Source organism: Brachypodium distachyon, chromosome 2, assembly GCF_000005505.3.
Source record: "Brachypodium distachyon strain Bd21 chromosome 2, Brachypodium_distachyon_v3.0, whole genome shotgun sequence".
Lineage (NCBI taxonomy): Eukaryota > Viridiplantae > Streptophyta > Magnoliopsida > Poales > Poaceae > Brachypodium > Brachypodium distachyon.
Window position 1 is genome coordinate 2200637 of NC_016132.3, and position 21755 is coordinate 2222391.

At 44.5% G+C, this 21755-nt stretch overlaps 2 protein-coding genes, 1 long non-coding RNA gene and 1 pseudogene across 13 annotated transcripts; all 4 read left to right on the top strand.

The window, feature by feature from the left end:
- The first annotated feature begins 1688 nt into the window (after window positions 1-1688).
- On the top strand, window positions 1689-6355 carry LOC112268548 (annotated as a pseudogene).
- A 1534-nt stretch (window positions 6356-7889) lies between these two features.
- On the top strand, window positions 7890-11762 carry LOC100827272 (putative disease resistance protein RGA3). 4 transcript variants are annotated; one of them, XM_024459738.1, is made up of 5 exons: window positions 7890-8233; window positions 8324-8805; window positions 8887-9041; window positions 9783-10652; window positions 11462-11605. In XM_024459738.1, the coding sequence occupies exons 3-5, from the start codon at window positions 8954-8956 to the stop codon at window positions 11470-11472; spliced, it is 969 nt and encodes a 322-aa protein (XP_024315506.1). In that variant the 5' UTR covers window positions 7890-8233; window positions 8324-8805; window positions 8887-8953; the 3' UTR covers window positions 11473-11605. The 4 variants fall into 4 exon arrangements, with proteins under 4 accessions (XP_024315506.1, XP_014753818.2, XP_014753819.2 ...); XM_014898332.2 differs by having other exon boundaries at window positions 7899-8233; window positions 9783-10951; window positions 11462-11762; XM_014898333.2 differs by lacking the exons at window positions 7890-8233; window positions 8324-8805 and adding an exon at window positions 9133-9303 and having other exon boundaries at window positions 8901-9041; window positions 9783-10951; window positions 11462-11762.
- A 2419-nt stretch (window positions 11763-14181) lies between these two features.
- On the top strand, window positions 14182-15484 carry LOC100826345. Its single transcript, XR_730222.3, has 2 exons — window positions 14182-14431; window positions 15080-15484. It is a non-coding gene; the product is annotated as an uncharacterized LOC100826345 (long non-coding RNA).
- A 1209-nt stretch (window positions 15485-16693) lies between these two features.
- On the top strand, window positions 16694-21523 carry LOC104582492 (disease resistance protein RGA2). Of its 8 annotated transcripts, none has more exons than XM_014899459.2 (6): window positions 16694-16853; window positions 16952-17064; window positions 17181-17207; window positions 17299-17418; window positions 17918-21086; window positions 21184-21523. In XM_014899459.2, exon 5 carries the CDS (start codon window positions 17998-18000, stop codon window positions 21058-21060), a length of 3063 nt encoding a protein of 1020 aa, XP_014754945.1. In that variant the 5' UTR covers window positions 16694-16853; window positions 16952-17064; window positions 17181-17207; window positions 17299-17418; window positions 17918-17997; the 3' UTR covers window positions 21061-21086; window positions 21184-21523. The 8 variants fall into 8 exon arrangements, with proteins under 8 accessions (XP_014754945.1, XP_014754943.1, XP_014754946.1 ...); XM_024458694.1 differs by having other exon boundaries at window positions 16760-16853; window positions 16996-17064; XM_014899457.2 differs by having other exon boundaries at window positions 17181-17418.
- The last annotated feature ends 232 nt before the right edge of the window (window positions 21524-21755 follow it).

Consider the following 21755-nt stretch of genomic DNA (forward strand, 5'->3'; position numbering starts at 1 on the left):
TGAGCAGAAGCCTGAAGAAAGGAGTTTGAATGTGTTCATCCAGCTAGTAGAGCTAAGCTCTCTCCTCTCGTCTCTGTATATATCTTCGACAGTAGAAAATTTCGATGTAGTTTTTGAGAACTGAACGGGGGGGTAAATAGGACAATTTGGCCAGAGCATTTCCACTGAGCTGAAACTGAGAGTCTGTTGGACCAGTTGTGATCGATGCAACTTGATACAGCGACGGCGGAGATTGATGGGCTTCGGGCGGTACTACGGCCAACTCCTCAGGCTTCAGGGTATGTGCGCGGTGGCGCCGCTAGCTCTCTCTACTAACTCGATTCAATGCTTTTTTAAAAAAAAAAAAGACTCTTGGATCGATTGCATTGATCTGTGATGTGCATATATAAATCAGTTTTATGTATGCTAAATTGGCCTCGGCAGTCAGCACCAAACCTGGCAAGAGAAGAGTTATTAGTTATTACTCCACTGAGAAGTTTAGATGTCTTTGCCACACGCCTACCGCAAACCCAAGCATGATTGATGTAACACTAACACATGATGATGTCTCTGTCAGTAACTTAGATTTAGGCTAATCTGGTCCATATGTACATGGCAATTGTGCCATTCTGTTAATGTAAACATGTGCTCCATTGTAAACCCCTGGTTTGAAGAGCTTCATGCGCTAGCTAACGCAACCCAAAGACCGATCTAATGAAAGAGGATAGGCAATCCACTTATACTTCAACACTCCTCCTCACGCGAGCCGCTCTCTGGCCTAAACGTGAACCGAAAGTGGGTTGCAATTTTACTTATACTTCAACAATTATCATGCCTCATGCCTGTCCTAATTATGTACCCTCTCATCTCTGTGCTGCGGTTCAGTTGTGTGTCAATGGACTGGTGTAAAGCTCAGCGCCATCGGCTTCGAGCAGTCGGTGTCATGGTGGGTTTCACGATCAAGAGAATAAAAGACAGTTTGCAGTCTTATGTTTTTGCACTTTTTTTTTCTTTTCGAAAAGGAGGATAAACCCCGGCCTCTGCCTCGCTCTGTAGCGCAGCGTATCTTGTGGCCCAAAGTGCAGGACCCGTGGCAGGCCAGTATATACTTGGATGAATTGCAATCGACACAAGGTTGTGGTTTGTGAGCATATTCCTCTTTCATTATAACCATATATGCACGTCCGACTAACCTCTCTTGATCTACGTGCACATACCTGTCTCTCCTTGTAATCAATTCTCCATGGGTTTATGCTAAGCTGCTAACACGTCACGACTGGGCATAGCTATTTTGTTCGAAATCATGTCACTATTTTTTGACAGGAAAACAGTAGGGGAGGGGTGGTTTTTTTTAACTACGCGTGTCACTCTCGAGCTCAATACAGAACATGCATGTATGTGCCTCATAGTGTAGTAGTCTTCGTGAACAGACCTAATCTGGTGGTATAGGTGGAAACAAAACCATTTGCAGGTATCACATGTCCTTGTGGAATCTCAAGGTAAATAGGAGTACAATACTAGTTTGGACTGATCGAGAAAGCTAGTTAATCTTTTTCACTCGTACGGACGAGTGCTATAGTACTGCTGAGTGCCACTAGATTTAATTAGGCATCAATGACAATAAGCAGCTTGTAATTTCTTTCACAAGACTCGAGACACTAGCTCAGCTGGCCGCCTTTGTAGACTGTGCTGTCTAAAGTGGGCCTGCATTGTTTAAGCAAGGAAGCAGAGCACTTTAGCAAGCAAAGCAGAGGAGAGGGGTTTTTTTACAGGAAAGGGGATGGGGGGACTTTATGCTAGCTAGTGTTGTTTCCAAACAAGTTCTTTGCTCTTTCTTGGCTCCAGTATGCTGCTACTGGATCTGGTAAGGCATCATGAAATCAAGAATTTTGAAGATTTTGCTCGATGTATTCTCTCCAGTTAATCATCGATCCCTCTACTGTATGCAGAGCAAAGTGATCCTGTGGAGTGTGAGAGACCACCTGCTCTCCTCTTGCAGCACTCCCATCAGCAGTTTAATTACCCGTATTCAGGTTTATATATTGTCAGTGTTGTTCATTTAGATCTGCATCTCGATCTAACATAGTGCTACTTATTTTGCTCACTAGTAGATCGATAATCTTCTATTATCTATTGCAGGTATAGCAGCATGGTTTTCTCTTGGTGATTGACCGATAAATCTTCTATTCAATTTTTATTCTCGCTTGGGCTCAGTCTTGTGAGATCTTAAAAGTACTTCGCCACGGGCTGATCGAGTAAACTGCTTCTTTAAGATGCATGATTTTTATTGATTCTTATTCTGGACGGGTTTTTTTCCATGTTGGGAGACTACTGTCTGCAAGGTAAGACTTGAAATCATGCTTCAGAGCTCGCCATATTACTTTCAAGACTACAATGGAATAAATTATCATCATTTATAGGCTACCATTTGGGAACCAATAGGGTTGAGATGGATCAGACAACAAAAATATTGTAGCTGGATGATTAACCTGTATGTTGTACGCAATGCATTTCCTGTGGTTCGATATCTAGGCTTCTATGCAGCTGCCATTCTTGTATAGCCCTTCAACTGGGCAAAGCAAACCTAAAAAATCACTTTAACATATAGAACTGAAGCAAATGTAAATTTGCAAAAACAAGAAAAAAAAAAGGATAGAATGCCAATGCAGGAATACTCCGTGCTACTGTTGAATCTATATATATTGCACACATAGCTCCATTATACTAAATTTAGTCAGAGTTTAATTAAATAGAATAGCAACTGAGTGCTACCATGTCTTAATATCTTCTATATTTGTATAAATTCAACGAGACTTGTCTCATTTTGACAATGTGTTAACACACCGTGTGTATTCATTCATTTTCAGCCTTCAGTTTTCTTCCCATTCCCCGAAACTAGTCACCTTATTGGTGTTTTTCGCGGATCTCTGGCTCTAAGTTTGTCTGATCGATGGCAGCCATACTAGAATCTTTGCTTGGATCATGTGCCAAGAAGCTGCAAGAAATCCTTACAGATGAGGCCATACTAATCCTTGGGGCGGAAGAAGAGCTCGCAGAAGTGCTGCGACGAGTAGAACTGATACAGCGTTGCATTGCTGATGCTGAGAAAAGGAGGACAAAAGATCTAGCAGTAAACAGCTGGCTTGGCCAACTCAGAGATGTTATATATGATGTTGATGAGCTCTTGGACGTAGCTAGATGTAAAGGAAGCAAGCTACTGCCTGACCATACTTCATCATCATCAAGCACATCAGTTTCCTCTTGCTTTTGTAACATCGGGCCACGTCGTGACGTTGCTGTACGGATTAGAAGCCTCAACAAGAAGATAGAGAACATTTCAAAGGACAAGATATTTTTGACATTCAACAATAGTACACAACCTACTGGAAATGGTCCAACATCCAAACTGATAAGAAGTTCCAACCTTATTGAGCCCAACCTTGTGGGAAAGGAGATCAGACATTCCAGCAGGAAGTTGGTGAACTTGGTGCTTGCAAACAAGGAAAATAAGTCCTACAAGCTTGCTATTGTTGGAACCGGAGGAGTTGGCAAGACAACACTAGCCCAGAAAATATACAATGACCAAAAAATAATAGGAAGCTTCAATATACGTGCATTTGTCTGTGTTTCACAAGACTACAATGAAGTTAGTCTTCTGAAAGAGGTTCTCAGAAATATTGGTGTGCATCATGAGCAAGGTGAAACTATCGGAGAGCTGCAAAGAAAGCTTGCAGGAACAATTGAAGGAAAGAGTTTCTTTCTCATTCTGGATGATGTGTGGCAGTCCAATGTATGGACGGATTTGCTAAGAACTCCATTACATGCAACAACTGCCGGGGTAATATTGGTCACCACACGAGATGATCAAATTGCAATGAGAATAGGTGTAGAGGATATCCATCGAGTTGATCTCATGTCAGTAGAGGTGGGATGGGAGCTACTTTGGAAGAGTATGAACATCGATGACGAGAAGAAGTGCAGCATTTAAGAAACATAGGGAATGAGATCGTTCGTACATGCGGTCGCCTCCCTCTTGCTATCAAGGTTACTGCTAGTGCTTTGACTTGCAGAGATCTCACAGAGAATGTGTGGAAAAGGTTTTTGGACAAATACTCCCGGAGCATTCTCTCTGATGAAACAGAAGCAGCTCTGTATCTAAGCTACGATGAATTACCACATCATCTGAAGCAGTGTTTCCTTTATTGTGCTTTGTACACTGAAGATTCTATCATTGAACTTCGTATTGTTGCTAAGTTATGGATTGCTGAAGGCTTTGTCGTGGAGCAACAAGGCCAAGTACTAGAAGACATAGCAGAAGAGTACTACTATGAGCTAATCCATCGGAATCTGCTCCAACCCTGTGGCACGTCTTATAGCCAGGCTGAATGCACAATGCATGACCTCCTAAGACAGCTTGCTTGTAATATATCAAGAGAAGAATGTTTTATTGGTGACGTTGAAACATTAAGTGGTGCAAGTATGTCAAAACTGCGACGTGTTACTGCCGTCACTAAAAAGGAAATGTTAGTGTTACCTAGCATGGATAAGGTGGAAGTGAAGGTGAGGACTTTCCTAACTGTTCGTGGTCCATGGAGACTTGAGGATACATTGTTCAAGAGATTTCTTCTTCTTCGTGTTCTGGTTTTGAACTACTCACTAGTACAGAGCATTCCAGATTATATAGGAAAACTGATACATCTACGATTACTTAATCTAGATTATACTGCTATATCTTGTCTTCCCAAATCCATTGGTTTCCTAAAGAACCTTCAAGTATTGAGTTTGAGATTCTGTAAGGATCTGCAGTGTCTTCCTTTGACGATGACCCAACTGTGCAATTTAAGATCCCTCTGGCTTCTTGGTACAGCAATAAGTAAGGTTCCAAAAGGAATAGGAAAACTGAAGTTCCTCAATGAAATAGTAGCATTTCCTGTTGGTGGTGGAAGTGATAATGCTGATGTACAGGATGGATGGAAGTTGGACGAATTGTCTTCTGTATCGCAGATGAGGAATCTTCATCTGGTTAAATTGGAAAGAGCTGCTCATTGTAGTCCCAATACAGTGCTGACGGACAAAAAGCATCTAAAGAGTCTAATCCTAGAGTGGACTGAACTTGGAGAGGGATCATATTCAGAAAACGATGTTAGCAATACTGAGAATGTCCTTGAACAGCTAAGGCCTCCAGGCAACCTGGAAAGCCTACGGATTCAGGGATTCTTTGGTCGCCGCTATCCCACCTGTTTTGGTACCACCTGTTTGTCTTCACTGCTGCACTTGACCCTCAGAGATCTACGATCATGTGTGGATCTTCCACCGCTTGGGCAGATACCCAACTTGAAATTTCTGAGAATTGAGGGATTATATGCAGTTACCAAGGTTGGACCTGAATTTGTTGGTTGCAGGAAGGGTGATTCCGCATGCAATGAGTTTGTTGCTTTCCCTAGACTTGAATACTTGGTCATCATCGATATGCCCAACTGGGAGGACTGGTCTTTTTTGGGGGAAGACGAATCTGCTGATGTTGGAAGGGGAGAGGATGGAGCTGCTGAGATTCGTAGAGAGGATGCCCAATCTGCAAGGTTGCAACTGCTGCCTCGTTTGGTGAAGTTGTACCTCGTAGCTTGCCCAAAGCTGAGGGCTCTGCCGCGACAGCTCGGAGAGGGCACGGCCAGCTTGAAGGAGCTCACATTAGTTGGAGCAAACAACTTGAAGGCAGTGGAGGACTTCCCCCTGCTCTCTGAGTATATTTTTATTAAGAACTGTGAAGGCCTGGAGAGGGTCTCCAACCTCCCTCTCGTGTCAGAACTGCGTGTATTTCGCTGTCCAAACTTAGGGTGCGTAGAGGGGTTGGGCAGTTTGCAGAAACTGATGATGGGTGAGGACATGCAAGAGGTCTCTTCCCGCTGGTTACCCGAGCTTCAAAACCAGCACCAACAACTGCATGAAGGCGAAGACCTGGATGTCTTCGTGGTTTCGCGGAAACTGTAGGAGGACAATAACAGTTGGATTGCAACGAAAGCTTGATTCTCTCTCTGAACCATAACTCTATGTTGCTGATGCGTTCCTTCTCTAAATTAACATTGACGTGGCAGCTCATCACTTGGACAGGAAAAGCATGAGGCATCCTGATCACTTGCACGGGCAAGTCGAGGGAGCTTGTCAAGGTTGAAGATGTGCAAGTAACTTGATGTTTAGCGATCGAGCTGGTGAAGGAAGTGTCTTTTTTACTCTCCAGGCTGTTGCCCGGGGCTGGAGATGTATCGAATTTTTCGTTCTGTTTCTTTCTGAAATTGGGCCAGAGGCCTAATTTGCTGTGCTGAACCTGCGTGTCGTGGTTTGTTTCGATCTTCGAATGTAACCGACAAACTACGTTTTTGATTTCTTTGGTAATTGGCCGGTGGCCCACACCTGACGCGCTCCCTTCCGTTCTTGAAGTCTCTCCGCAACGGGACAAATTCGTCTTCGTTTTTACCGCTAAGAGCATCACCAATGTATAAGGTCACATTTGCAATAAGGTGGGACTCTTGTACCAGTCTTGTAGCTACCTAAAAATTTCACAAGTTTATGACTAAACTTGTCTTTAAGATGGACCAACGACAAAAAATTGGCAAGTGGTAAGCGTCCATGTGTACATAAACTATTAAAAAGTAATATTTTTGTCTTATGGGCTACCCACAAGCTTATGGATTGCTCTTAAACTTTTGTGCTTATGGACAAGTTTTAGCCAGGGACAGGCTGTAGCTACTCATGACCAGACTATAGCTACTCATGAGAACCCATGATACTACTGCCAACAGTACACTAATCGACCGAGGATGTCCACCGCCGCGTTCCAAGTCGACGCAGCAGCAGCAGCAGCCACCATGGTCGTCGACGTAATAAGCGAGCACCAAATCGAGCAGCAGCCATCACCGGCGGTGGCAAACCTCAAGCTCGCGCGTTCCTTGTTCGCCGTGGGCTCTCTGACCCTGGTCGCGGACGCGAGCACGGTGCTCTACCAGCCGCCCAAGGGGCCCGTCTTCGCCAACCACGGCGCCGCTTACTACGGCATCCTCGCCGCCGTTCTCGCCCTCGAAATGGCCACCGCCTGCCGCCTGTCCCGTTCCGGCAGCAGCCATGGCCATGGGCGGCGCTTTCTTGCTTTCGCGAGGGGCCTCCTGTGCTTCGCCGGCTTGCTTCTGCTGCTCGTCCTGGCCGTCGGGGGTTTCGCTCTCACCGCCGTCAAGGCGCCCTGACAAAACAGCTTCCAAGCGCGCTCTTCCCTTCCACAGCAGAGGGGAACGAACTCGGAACAACTCCCCAGAGGCCCAGACCCAAGTGCTCCTTATATATATCATCACCAATACAAAACACACAAGAATAAAACCTTGGGCCGGCTCGTTTTTATTACTTTATGTTCAGTTTCGAATTACTCCAGTAAATAAAACTGTGAATTTACGACCAAATCCAATCTAAACCTGGCCGGGCTGGGCTGTGGTACACTGGTACTGTTCACATGGAATCTGTGTGTCGCTGATTAGTTTTCTTGCAGCCGTGTGGAGTACAATGCTTATTACGACGATGGAGCTTGTTACCTTGCGTTCTGTCAGCTCTAAACCCGTTTTTGGTTTTTGGTTCTGTCAGCTCTAAACATTTTTTTTTGACTGTATCAGCTCTAAACATTTTGTCATGAAGTTCAGTTTATTTTATTTTTTTACATTTTGTAATCTGTGTTGCAGTCGTGTTATGGGCTGGCTCTCTCGAGAGTGGGCTTCACTCTGGTCTCAATTGAATTGACGGCAGGGCGATAACTAGTGCAGTGCTCCGGAATCTAGGCCCAAGTTGAAGCTCTGTTTTGTTTGGATTAACTGGTATTGGCCATCCTTCCCCACAAATCCCTAAATTCCGTCCGGCCCAATTCCGGGGAGACTCCGCCGGCCGCTGCGTCGCCATGTTTCTCGCGCCGGCGCCGACTACCTCCGGCGCCTCTCCCCCAAATCCCAATGCCGTCCTCTGCCACAATCCAAACAATGGCGGACCCCTCAACGGTGGTGGATTCCGACCGCCTCTGTCGACAACCGAAGCCGCCGAGTGCCCAGTCCTTCCTCAGCCATCCGCAACGACTCGGGCCCTTCTTCTGACCAGCATCCTCCTCCCCGTGCTCTCCGAGGGCCCCGATTAATGGCGTCCGTCGACGACGCTGCCGCTCGCGGTGGCTCCTCCTCCCTGTGCTCACATACCCGTCATATTTACGCGTTGCGAGATTATCGAAGAGGTCGATTTTTTTCCAAGCCTTTCCGTTATTTTCAATTCTACTCCTTGCTTTCCAGATATGAAAATTTAATGCATCTGCTCAAATTTTCAGGCCTCTATATTCAACGAGGCACATCAACTTAGCTGAAATCATTTCCGACTTCTCGGATACACAGCTGCGGATACATATGAGGTGGGAGACAACATTCGGGTGTGTACAGCAATTTTAGATACTCCCACTGGGACTCGCTCAAGTGCCACTACTTTTGCTTAATCTATTCGTCGGCAGTTGGCACCTACGGATGCTACTAGTTAATTAAACGAGCAATGACAATAAGCACCCAACGGGCAGCTCGCCAATCTCTTTCACAAGACCATCGCAGCTGGCCGCCTTTGTAGACTATGCTGTGCAACCAACCATATCCTGCATTTTTTTTACTCAATCATGGAGGAGGGGGTGGCTTTAGTAGCTAGTATTGTTTGTAATTGGTGTCCAACGAAACCAGTCCGTATTTGCTCTTCTTGCTTGACTCCAGTAGATATGCTGCTATTGGGTCTGGTAGGGTACCAGGAAATCAAGAATAGAATTTGAAGGTATTTTGTTCGTTCTATTCTCTCCAGTTAATCAGTGTTTGCCTCTACTCCATGCTGAGGAAGTTTCGTCTTGGTTGTCAGTATTCGTCAGTCCTTTCCTGTTGGTCCACTGATCGCTGATTGAACTTATCAAGTGTGGAGACAGAAAATGGTTCGTGCTAATGCACACCGCGCTGCTCTCCCCTTGCTGTGCTCTCATCAGTGGCTTATCAGCTTAATTACCTGCCCGTATTCAGGTATTTGTTCGATCTCAATGTTCTGCACTTCTGGATCTACAACTCTTTTTGGTTAACTAGTTAGTCGATAATCTACTACTATCTATTGCAGGTATGGCAGCAGCATGGTTTAGTCTTGGTGATTGACTGATAATCTTCTATTCTCTATTCTTGTTTTTGCTTGTGCTCAATCTTACGAGGTATTAAAAGTAGCGATTGCCTAATCATCGGTCCAAACTTCATCACTATTGATTCGTATTTTGGACGCCTTTTTCCTAGTTGGGTAAGTGTTTTGTAAGGCAAAGATTTGTGATCGACTTTACTTTCATTACTATGATGGAGTAAATTAGCTATCATGACTTCTAGGCTAGCATTTGGGAGTGTGATTGTGGTTGTTCATTCAGAGATGGATCATACAAACAGAACCATAGCTGGATGACTAATATGTATGTTGTAATAGATAGAAATATAACTCAATGCAACATTTTAGTTGGCTCAAACAACATGTAAGTGCTATGCAACTACCATTTGATGGCCCTTCAGCTGAGTAAAACAGACCATTGAATCATTCTAACATACAAAACTAAAGCACATGTAAATTTACAACAATTCTTTTAAAGGACATGGTGAACTAAAGAATTATTAAAATGTAAATAGTTACTCTGTAGTGATATCTGTTATTTTCTTCTATATAAATATAAATTTAGTGAGACTTGTCTCATTTTGAAGGCATGTTAACATACCTTGTGCATTCATTTTCAGCCTTCAGTTTTTTGCCACTCTGGATCTCTGGGTCAGAGTTTGTCTGGTCGATGGCAACCATACTAGATTCTTTGCTTAGATCATGTGCCAATAAGTTGCAAGATATCATTACTAATGAGGCCATACTAATCCTACGGGTGGAAAAAGAGCTCGCAGAAGTGCTGCGACGAGTAGAACTAATACGGTGCTGTATTGCTGATGCTGAGAAAAGGAGGACAAAAGATCTAGCAGTAAACAATTGGCTTGGTCAACTAAGTGATATTATCTACGATGTTGATGAGCTCTTGGACGTGGCTATATGTAAAGGAAGCAAGCTACTGCCTGACCATACTTCATCATCATCAAGCAAATCAGCTGCATGTAAAGGCCCTTCAGTTTTCTCTTGCTTTTGTAACATCGGGCCACGTCGTAATGTTGCTGTTCGGATTAGAAGCCTCAACAAGAAGATAGAGAACATTTCAAAGGACAAGATATTTTTAACATTCAACAGGAGTAGTACACAACCTACTGGAAATGGTTCAACATCCAAACTGATAAGAAGTTCCAACCTTGTTGAGCCCAACCTTGTGGGAAAGGAGATCAGACATTCGAGCAGGAAGTTGGTGGACTTAGTGCTTGCACACAAGGAAAGTAAGTCTTACAAGATCGCTATTGTTGGAACAGGAGGAGTTGGCAAGACAACACTTGCTCAGAAAATTTACAATGACCAAAAAATAAAAGGAAGCTTCAACATGCGTGCATGGGTTTGTGTTTCACAAGACTGCAATGAAGTTACTCTTCTGAAAGAGATTCTCAGAAATATTAATGTGCATCATGAGGAAGGTGAAACCATCGGAGAGCTGCAAAGAAAGCTTGCAGAAACAATTGAAGGCAAGAGTTTCTTTCTTGTTCTGGATGATGTGTGGCAGTCCAATGTATGGACGGATTTGCTAAGAACTCCGTTACATTCTACATCTGCGGGACTAGTATTGGCAACAACAAGAGATGATAAAATTGCAATGATAATAGGTGTAGAGGATATCCATCGAGTTGATCTCATGTCAGTAGAGGTGGGATGGGAGCTACTTTGGAAGAGTATGAACATCGATGACGAGAAAGAAGTGCAGCATTTAAGAAACATAGGGAATGAGATCGTTCGTAAATGCGGTCGCCTCCCTCTTGCTATCAAGGTTAATGCTAGTGCTTTGACTTGCAGAGATCTCACAGAGAATGAGTGGAAAAGGTTTTTGGGCAAATACTCCCAGAGCATTCTCTCTGATGAAACAGAAGCAGCACATTGTTGCTTAGATTCTCATAATTATCGTCTTAAGAGTCCATAACATCGGCAGGATCTAAACCTATTTTATTGACTTGTGTGCTTCGACAACAGATATTAGTAGTAATACTTGTTGAGGCCTGGATCTCTTAGTGAGACAAACAATACCCCAGTTGTGCAAGACTACAAAATTGTAGCTATACCTATACTCAGGCCTGTGCAGCCACGTATACTTATAGCAACTTGTTTTTGACTTCATCCTTGCTTCACCCGCATAAAAAAAACTAAAAACCGAGGAAAACATTTTTATGCGATCGATGCCTCAGCCTTATGCTAGTGTAACCACGTTATATGCTTGTCGTAACTATTTTTTAGTACGACTGGTTTCCTAATTCATTTTATATGCTGGACAAAATGGTGGCAGGCCAGGACTAACGGTGCAATTCATCGCTTCGAGGGGCAAATCGTGAGACGTTCCAAGTTGAGGAAGCTTGTCAGGGTTGAAGATGTGCAAGTACGTCCTTTATGTGTAGCGATCGAGCTGGTGAAGGAAGTGTCCTGTTTTATTTTTATTTTGGACAGATTGATGCCCTGAATTTGCATCGAATTACGTTTTGTTGCTTGCTGAACTTGAGCTGGAGGCCATTCAGCCTTTTGCTCTACTAACTGTGTGGCACGGTCTTGTTCTTTGAATTGAACCGACGAATTCCGTTTAATTTCTTTCTGAACTTGGGCCAGAACGCTTTTTCTTTATTATAAGCCTGGGTTGCACGGTTTCCTTGTTCCAATGTAACCAAAGAATTTCCTGCTGTTTCTTTCCCAACCTTGGGCTGGAGGCCTTTGCAAGCAGTCATAGATTCATGTCACTAACTCGTAATACTATTCAGTTGCAAAGTTTTTGCCTTTCGGTGGATTAGTAGCATAAACACGTCGGTATGAAGAACAGGGGGCTATCATGTTGCTTCGTGGTTGGCTTCACATTCACTCTGAACTGAAGGAGAAGGCTGCCCTGCGCCGGCGGGGGCTGCTCCAGAGACGATTACCATTAGTAGCGGTACAATCTTTTCGAAACATGCTGCATGTCTTGTGTTTTGGGTATCGGGGGGAGTAAAACTTAACGGTTTGCACTCATGGACGAATTGCCATCGATCAACACAGGTCTCTGGGATTTTCGATTCATTGCTCGTGCATGCTCAATTGGAAGCTTGGCTGGGATTTCCCATTGTGAGTGACAGGAAGCTCAAGATCTCCGACTGGGAGGGCCTGGCCGGCCGGGAAGGTCGCATCAAAGTGCATAGGAAAATGGGCCCGGCCCATGTCGACTTGCAAAACAAATGGGCTGCCGGCGGCATTAACTGGACGGTTTAGCGTTATGATGGGCTTCACGCTGACGCGAACGCTCTAGTTAAATCTCTCTCTCTTCTCTTCCTTGTGTCCGAAAGTTGACCTCGAAAACACAACGTAATTTCCAGAACAACTTCGTGGTCGTTGCTGCGGTGAGCCGATGAGGAGACGTACGCTAAGAGAATCAAAGGCGATGACGTATTAGCTGCCGTATTTTCCCACTAGCTAGCGTATTATTCTCTAAAGTGTTGTCGAGGTACTTTGGCACGCTGCGTTGTTGTTGACAAATCATACATACATACGGTATAGGCGTACGTACATACGACAAGAGACGTACGGCGTGGGCTCGCGTCACTCGTCCCCCCCGCGCTGTCAATGACGACAGTTGTGCTGGTGTTATCTATACGTGTTTCTCTGGCATCGCCCGGCCCGGTAAACTCCCTGTTTTGACAGTGTCTGTCTGTCTTTTTGGTGGTGTTATGTATAAACTTCTTGTGGCCTCGCCGGATCGCCCCCAGTAAGGGACAATTCAGACTTCGGTTGCACCTAGGCTAGTTTAATGACATTCGTCCTTCGTTCGCGCCTTGTGCGCACGCAAGGAGTTACAAATTTCGAGTTTATAATCTTTTAATTGTTTGAGTATAGTCACATTCCCTGCAGGCTGCCGCCCTGCCCGGCAGTATATAAATTAGTGGTAACCGTCATCGACTGAAGAACTAATCCATCGAGCAATGTCGTCGTCCACCACCTTCGAGCTCCAAGCCGGCGGCGACATTAACGCCGACGATGATGACAACGATGATGCTACCACCATCCAACAACAAATAATCGCGCGGTCGCTGTGGGCAGTGAGCTCTCTCACGCTGGTGTCGGACGTGAGCACCATGCTCTACCAGCCTCCCAAGGGACCCGTCTTCGCCGATCACGGCGCCGCTTACTACGGCATCCTCGCCGTCATTCTCGCCGTCGTCGCCCTTGAAATGGCCACCGCCTACTGCCTGCAACAGTCGTCCCACGGCCGCCGGCGCATTATTGTGCTCACCTTCGCCAAGGGTCTCCTGCTCTTCGTCGGCGTGCTTCTTCTCGTCGTCATGGCCGTCGGTGGTTTCGCTCTCACAGTCAAGGGGGCAGCCTGACCCTGACCAAAATCGATCTCGAATACGCGTGCACGCTGCCGGTGGCCAAACACGACGCCTATACATGGCTAGCGAGTACTCCCTCCGATCATAAAACCACGACAAGAATTTAGAATTTAGGACAGGAGGAAGTGCTTAACTACTTATGCTAGCAGACCAGCTAGTCTCTGTTCACAGTCGGTAACTGCTTGCTTAATTAATTACAACACCTTTCAATTATGGAACTTTCGATCGTGGTTCTACTCCTCAGAGTAGTACTACTACGTATGTACGGAGGAAATCCAAAACCTGGGTCGTTGGCACATACACTAGTACTCTGAGCTATTCTCAGTGAAATTTGCGTTTTTTCAGATTTCTGATCAGCTATATATGGATTGTAATTTGGAACTGATACCCTATTTGTCCCTTGTCTTTGTCTTTTTTCTCAAGAATTATGTCGGTGCGAAATTAAATTAAAGACTTAACCGTTATGATTATGAGCGTGTTGGCTTGTTGCTTTTTGGCAGCTCTAGCCCGTTTTTGCTCGCTTTTGTCGTATCTTGTAATGGAGTACGTGTTGATCGATCGTGTAACAGAAATTTAAGCTTTTTCTTAAGCATAATAAAGAGTTATGAAAACATAAAAACTCTGACCGGGCGGCCCTACCTGCCTGCCCCGAGCCGTCTCTTATTGCGTTCGTCACACTTTCGCTTCCCGCAAAGGAACGGCGTTCCTCTCTTCCGCTGTGCCCTAGCCCCCAACACCGACTAGCCGGCGGCGTCGAGTGCATACGTGGTCCGCGGACACACCTGCTCCTCACGCCGTGGTTCGGTCGCGGAAGGACATGGCCGATTCCACCAGCTCCTCCTCGCGCTTCGGCTTCGCCGCCGCCTTCTCCGACCAAGTCCTCATGCCCAGGGCATCTGGGGTTCAGGGTACGCCCTCTCTCGTCCAGGCCTCCTGTTTGCGCCAATCTGCCACTATGATCCCTATCCTCTTTTACCATTGCAGCCTCTGATTTTCCATTTGCTTGCCTTTCCAAAGTGAACCCCTATTCATGTTAGCCCCTGCCACATCCACGGTGGCTTTACAGGGGATTGAAAGACACAGCTCCCCAGGCAAAATGAGCCCCCAAAATCTGTTGAAACCTAATCTGGTTCAAATTTTTTTGTTTGGCTCCTAGTTGATTGGAACTTAACTGATGTTGCTAGGTGAAAGGTGGATCAACATGGATGCAAGTTTGGTTTCTGTTGGGGTTTTTGTTACAGATTTGAGTTAAAAGTTTCATTAAAATTTTCCTATTTGAAAAGTTAAAATGTCAAGTATGAAAACTGGGGAAGAAACATAGGCAATGTGGAGGGTGGTCTGCATCTGCTGCGCAAAGCTGCATATGTCAGACTCGTGTACCTGTGTTAAGGAGTAAAATTCTACCATGTTATCCACCTTTGGCATCAAATTTCCATTCTTCTTTTCTATATTTAGGCTGCAATTGTAACATTTTTATTCATATAAACCTGTGATGACAAACTCAATGCGTATTGTGCTCCTTTTAACTAACATATGTTTGGTTATCTGTATTGCAGTCGTGTTGTGTCTCTGTCGACTCGCACAAAGGTCAGCGACACCAGCTTCGTGGTTGGCGTCGCGGTGGGCTTCACTCTGAAGAGAAGGCTGCGCCGGTGGGCTGCTAGGCTGCTCAAGAGAATTAATGACGATAACTGGCCACATAACTGCAATCTCTTATTTTTTGTTCACAAATGGTTACTCTCTATCCCCAAGTTGAAACCTTGTAGGTTGCTTTGGATTAACTGTGATGAATACAAGCTAGTGGTTTTCCAGCTGTATGTGCACCACCCCTTTTAGGTGATCTGTACTGGCACTTGTGGTAGGTGCAGATTCTGCCTTGCATCTCTCGCTATCGTAATCTATGGTGCCATTTTGAGTCTTCCCTGGTTGATTTATAAATATAATTTGTATTTGTTTTTCGACACGGAGACATTCATCCTAGAGAAGAAACTTGGCGTGATGTTCCGTAAAATGAGTACATAAAACTTTACCTGCAAAACAATTTTACATGGGTTCAGTATGTGTTTGCTAATTAAACTTTATCAAAGCCGTCTTAGTATGTGTTTGCAATGCTCAACTATAAAAAATGTGTTGGGCTAATTTCAGGTTTGAACTTTTTACAACACAAAAAAACTTTGACATCCTGACATGGTGTGGAATAAACTACTAGCTCTACTATATTTAGGGTTCTTGGTTATGCAAATGCAGAGTTGTCGGGGGAATGACCCCGGGTAGGGTCATGACGACACAACTCTAGCCGAGATAACGGAGACAAAGCCGGCATGGTTATGCATGCCGGCATCGTAAAGTCAAACTAACACTAAACCGGCATCCCGGACGTATGCCGGCATGACTATCTTGTCTTATGAGTTTGCAGGATAAGGACGAGCACCTTGATCTCGGCGATAGCCGAGATCTCTCGACGGTCTAATCCTGACCACGCGATGCAGAGTAAAACAGCGCCATCATCATCTCAAAAAAGCAGTCAGCGCTTACGTATCGGTGTCAGGTGACTGCACAAAAGAAGCACCGAAAGAGAATCTCTGACGGAAGCCGGCAGAGGATAGCTGTACCCGTTGCAGGGTGCCAGGGAAAAGTAAAGTTGTCTTGTCCCCTACGGTGCTACCTGGAGGGAACCAAGCCGCGTGCCCAGCGAGGCCCAAAAAAGATGACGTTAGACTCAGCCCGCATGTCAGTGTGACATGGGCGGCCTATAAATAGAACCTTACCCTTCTGTAGAGAGGGATGGAGCACTTAGGCATCTAGGGTTTCCCCTTCTTCTTCTTCTTCCTCAAGAATACAGCTCAAGGAGCGTCATTGTAGAATTTGCCTATCTCGGCTAATACAACAAAGCAGGAGTAGAAGTCTTACCTCGACAAGAGGGATCCGAATCTGGATAAATCTGTGTGTGCTTGTGTAACTTGTGCGTGTTTCCCTTCACGTCCTCCCTCCTCCGGTTCCTCCTTCGTCCATCGGCCCCAAGTTAAGCCATCCTATAACATCTGCCGTGACACCACCACGACAAGAACAGTAATTGGTGGGATCTTATGCCTGCACAAGTAAAGCTTATGTTATAAACTTTTGTGTGAGTGGCTGAAAATAAAAGGTACAGCTAGTGGATGGGCCCAGTAGCTACTGATGGTGACATGCCAAGACGAAAGATAATGGCCAGCTGTTGATGAGTTAAACGTGCATTATTTTTCAGAGCAGCTTTGTTTGGGTATCCAATCAGTCCTCCTTATCTGCTCTTCTTGACTGGCTCAAGTATACATGCTGCTGCTATTGGATATGGTAAGGCATCAGGAAATCTACTACTCCGTATTAGAAATCTCAAGGTTTTGTCTGTTACATTCTTCTTCTCCAGTAAGTTAATACTCTATCCCACCCAGAGAAAGTTTAATCTTGGTGGCCGCTTGTGTTCGTCGTTCCGCAGTTGGTGCTAAACTCAGTCAGATCTCCTCTTGCAGCACTTCTGTCAGTTCAGTTACTGGCCTGTATTCAGGTATATGTTTGATCTCAATGTTCTACTACAGTACTTCTGGATCTATAACGCAGTGATTCTCCTTTTGGTTCACTAGCTAGTTGGTGGATAATCTTGCATCATCTATTCTATTGCAGGTGTAGCAGCAGCATGATTTTCTCCTGGTGATTAACCACCGATAATCTTCTAGTTATTATCTATTTCGATTCTAGCTTTAACTCGGCCTTGCGAGATCTGAATAGTAAGGATGGGCAGGGGTGACTATCATAGCAAACTGCGTCTTCAAGATGATCACTATTGAACCTGTTTACTCGTTGGAAGACTGGATTTTATGTTGTAAGACTGGATAGCAAACTGAATAGTAAGATTTGTAAGGTAAAAAGACTTGAAATTAATCGGTTTACTTCAGAGCTTGTGACCTTAATTTTATGAGTACAATGGATCGAGTAAATTATCATTATTTCTAGCCTACCATTTGGGGTAATATGTAGAAGCGAAAACATATGGCTGGATGATTACTCTGTATGTTGTAACTCAATCCAACATTTTCTGTGGTTCGGTGTCTACTGTCTAGGCTGCTATGCAGCATCCATTTGATGGCCCCTCAACTGAGCAAAACAAACCAGTAAATCATTTTATCATACAACACTAAAGCACGGGTAAATGTAGATGTCAATAGACTAAATACTTGGCTTGGGCCTACTGCTGAATCTTTATGTTGCCGCGCCTGGTCGCGCTAGGCTAATTTATTCATATGTTAATAACAACTCAGTAGTGATGCCTGTTACTTTGTTCTACTATCATCAATCATAAATCTAGTGAGAGTTGTTTCATTTTGAAAGCATGTTAACATACCTTGTGCATTCATTTTCAGACTTCAGGTTTTGCCACTCTGAAAAAAGTCACCCTGGTGCTGTGGGGGGATCTGTGGCGCTAGCTGAGTTTGTCTGATCGATGGCAGCCATACTAGAATCTTTGCTTGGATCATGTGCCAAGAAGCTGCAAGAAATCCTTACAGATGAGGCCATACTAATCCTTGGGGTGGAAGAAGAGCTCGCAGAAGTGCTGCGAAGAGTAGAACTGATACAGTGTTGCATTGCTGATGCTGAGAAAAGGAGGACAAAAGATCTAGCAGTAAACAGTTGGCTTGGCCAACTCAGAGATGTTATATATGATGTTGATGAGCTCTTGGACGTAGCTAGATGTAAAGGAAGCAAGCTACTGCCCGACCATACTTCATCATCATCAAGCAAATCAGCTGCATGTAAAGGCCTTTCAGTTTCCTCTTGCTTTTGTAACATCAGGCCACGACGTGACGTTGCTGTACGGATTAGAAGCCTCAACAAGAAGATAGAGAACATTTCAAAGGACAAGATATTTTTGACATTCAGCAATAGTACACAACCTACTGGAAATGGTCCAACATCCAAACTGATAAGAAGTTCCAACCTTATTGAGCCCAACCTTGTGGGAAAGGAGATCAGACATTCCAACAGGAAGTTGGTGAACTTGGTGCTTGCAAACAAGGAAAATATGTCCTACAAGCTTGCTATTGTTGGAACCGGAGGAGTTGGCAAGACAACACTGGCCCAGAAAATATACAATGACCAAAAAATAATAGGAAGCTTCAATATACGTGCATTTGTTTGTGTTTCACAAGACTACAATGAAGTTAGTCTTCTGAAAGAGGTTCTCAGAAATATTGGTGTGCATCATGAGCAAGGTGAAACCATCGGAGAGCTGCAAAGAAAGCTTGCAGGAACAATTGAAGGAAAGAGTTTCTTTCTCATTCTGGATGATGTGTGGCAGTCCAATGTATGGACGGATTTGCTAAGAACTCCATTACATGCAACAACTGCCGGGGTAATATTGGTCACCACACGAGATGATCAAATTGCAATGAGAATAGGTGTAGAGGATATCCATCGAGTTGATCTCATGTCAGTAGAGGTGGGATGGGAGCTACTTTGGAAGAGTATGAACATCGATGACGAGAAAGAAGTGCAGCATTTAAGAAACATAGGGAATGAGATCGTTCGTAAATGCGGTCGCCTCCCTCTTGCTATCAAGGTTAATGCTAGTGCTTTGACTTGCAGAGATCTCACAGAGAATGAGTGGAAAAGGTTTTTGGGCAAATACTCCCAGAGCATTCTCTCTGATGAAACAGAAGCAGCTCTGTATCTAAGCTACGATGAATTACCACATCATCTGAAGCAGTGTTTCCTTTATTGTGCTTTGTACACTGAAGATTCTATCATTGAACTTCGTATTGTTACTAAGTTATGGATTGCTGAAGGCTTTGTCGTGGAGCAACAAGGCCAAGTACTAGAAGACATAGCAGAAGAGTACTACTATGAGCTAATCCATCGGAATCTGCTCCAACCCTGTGACACATGTTATAACCAGGCTCAATGCACAATGCATGATCTCCTAAGACATCTTGCTTGTAATATATCAAGAGAAGAATGTTTTATTGGTGACGTTGAGACATTAAGTGGTGCAAGTATGTCAAAACTGCGACGTGTTACTGCCGTCACTAAAAAGGAAATGTTAGTGTTACCTAGCATGGATAAGGTGGAAGTGAAGGTGAGGACTTTCCTAACTGTTCGTGGTCCATGGAGACTTGAGGATACATTGTTCAAGAGATTTCTTCTTCTTCGTGTTCTGGTTTTGAACTACTCACTTGTACAGAGCATTCCAGATTATATAGGAAAACTGATACATCTACGGTTACTTAATCTAGATTATACTGCTATATCTTGTGTTCCCAAATCTATTGGTTTCCTAAAGAACCTTCAAGTATTGAGTTTGAGATTCTGTAAGGATCTGCACAGTCTTCCTTTGACGATGACCCAACTCTGCAATTTAAGATCCCTCTGGCTTCTTCGTACAGCAATAAGTAAGGTTCCAAAAGGAATAGGAAAACTGATGTTCCTGAATGAAATAGTAGCATTTCCTGTTGGTGGTGGAAGTGATAATGCTGATGTACAGGATGGATGGAAGTTGGACGAGTTGTCTTCTGTATCGCAGATTAGGTATCTTCATCTGGTTAAATTGGAAAGAGCTGCTCATTGTAGTCCCAATACAGTGCTGACGGACAAAAAACATCTAAAGAGTCTAATCCTAGAGTGGACTGAACTTGGAGAGGGATCATATTCAGAAAACGATGTTAGCAATACTGAGAATGTCCTTGAACAGCTAAGGCCTCCAGGCAACCTGGAAAACTTATGGATTCATGGATTCTTTGGTCGGCGCTATCCCACCTGGTTTGGTACCACCTGTTTGTCTTCACTGATGCACTTGGATCTCGAAGATCTACGATCATGTGTGGATCTTCCACCGCTTGGGCGGCTACCCAACTTGAAATTTCTGAGAATTGAGGGATTATATGCAGTTACCAAGGTTGGACCTGAATTTGTTGGTTGCAGGAAGGGTGATTCCGCATGCAATGAGTTTGTTGCTTTCCCTAAACTTGAATGTTTGGTCATCGCGGATATGCCCAACTGGGAGGACTGGTCTTTTTTGGGGGAAGACGAATCTGCTGATGCGGAAAGGGGAGAGGATGGAGCTGCTGAGATTTGTAAAGAGGATGCCCAATCTGCAAGGTTGCAACTGCTGCCTCGTTTGGTGAAGTTGCAACTATTTTATTGCCCAAAGCTGAGTGCTCTGCCGCGACAGCTTGGAGAGGACACCGCCAGTTTGAGGCAGCTCACATTAATTGGAGCAAACAACTTGAAGGCCGTGGAGGACTTCCCACTGCTCTCTGAGTTTCTTTGTATTGAGGACTGTGAAGGCCTGGAGAGGGTCTCCAACCTCCCTCTCGTGTCAGAACTGTATGTCCTTGGCTGTCGAAACTTACGCTTTGTAGATGGTTTGGGCAGTCTGCAGCGGCTGGGGCTGGCCGAGGACATGCAAGAGGTCTCCTCCCGCTGGTTACCCGAGCTTCAAAACCAGCACCAACAACTGCATGATGGCGAAGACCTGGATGTCTTCACGTACACTTTTGGAGGACAATAACAGTTGGATGGCAACGGAAGCACAAGGTATGAACAGCACGTGCATATATATTGGTTGGAAATTTTAATTTGTGTCTTCATTCTCTCTCTGAACCATAATTCTAAATTAACATTAACGACGCAGCTCATCGCTTGGACGGGCAAAGCATGAGGCATACTGATCACTTGGACTGGCAAGTCGAGAGAGCACGTCATTGTTGAAGATGTGAGCGATCGAGCTGGGTGAAGAAAGTGCCCTGTTTTTCTCCAGGCTGCTGCCCTGGAAATGTATCGAATTTTTCTTTCTGAACCTAATTTGCTGTACTGAACCTCTGTGGCGTGGTTTCTTTCTTGGAATGTAACCGACGAATTTCGTTTCGGTTTCTTTCTGAACTGTGATTCTGTGACCAGGGGACGGTTGCTGTATTGAACCCGTGAATCTTGATCTCTGAATTGAACCGACGAATTTCAGTTTGTTTTCTAGATATCTCTGAACTTTTGGTGTAGATCTCTTAACGCTGAATTGGTGGTTTTCCGCTGTTGTACTCATGTACTGACATTTTGTTCACGTATTATGCTCATTGTGTAACTAACTATTCGTCCGATACATTTAATTGTTGTCGAAATATTGCAGGTATCTAGACACTTTCTAAGCATAGATACATCCATATTTGAGACAATTAATATGGGTTGGAGGGAGTTAGTATACATTTTGTA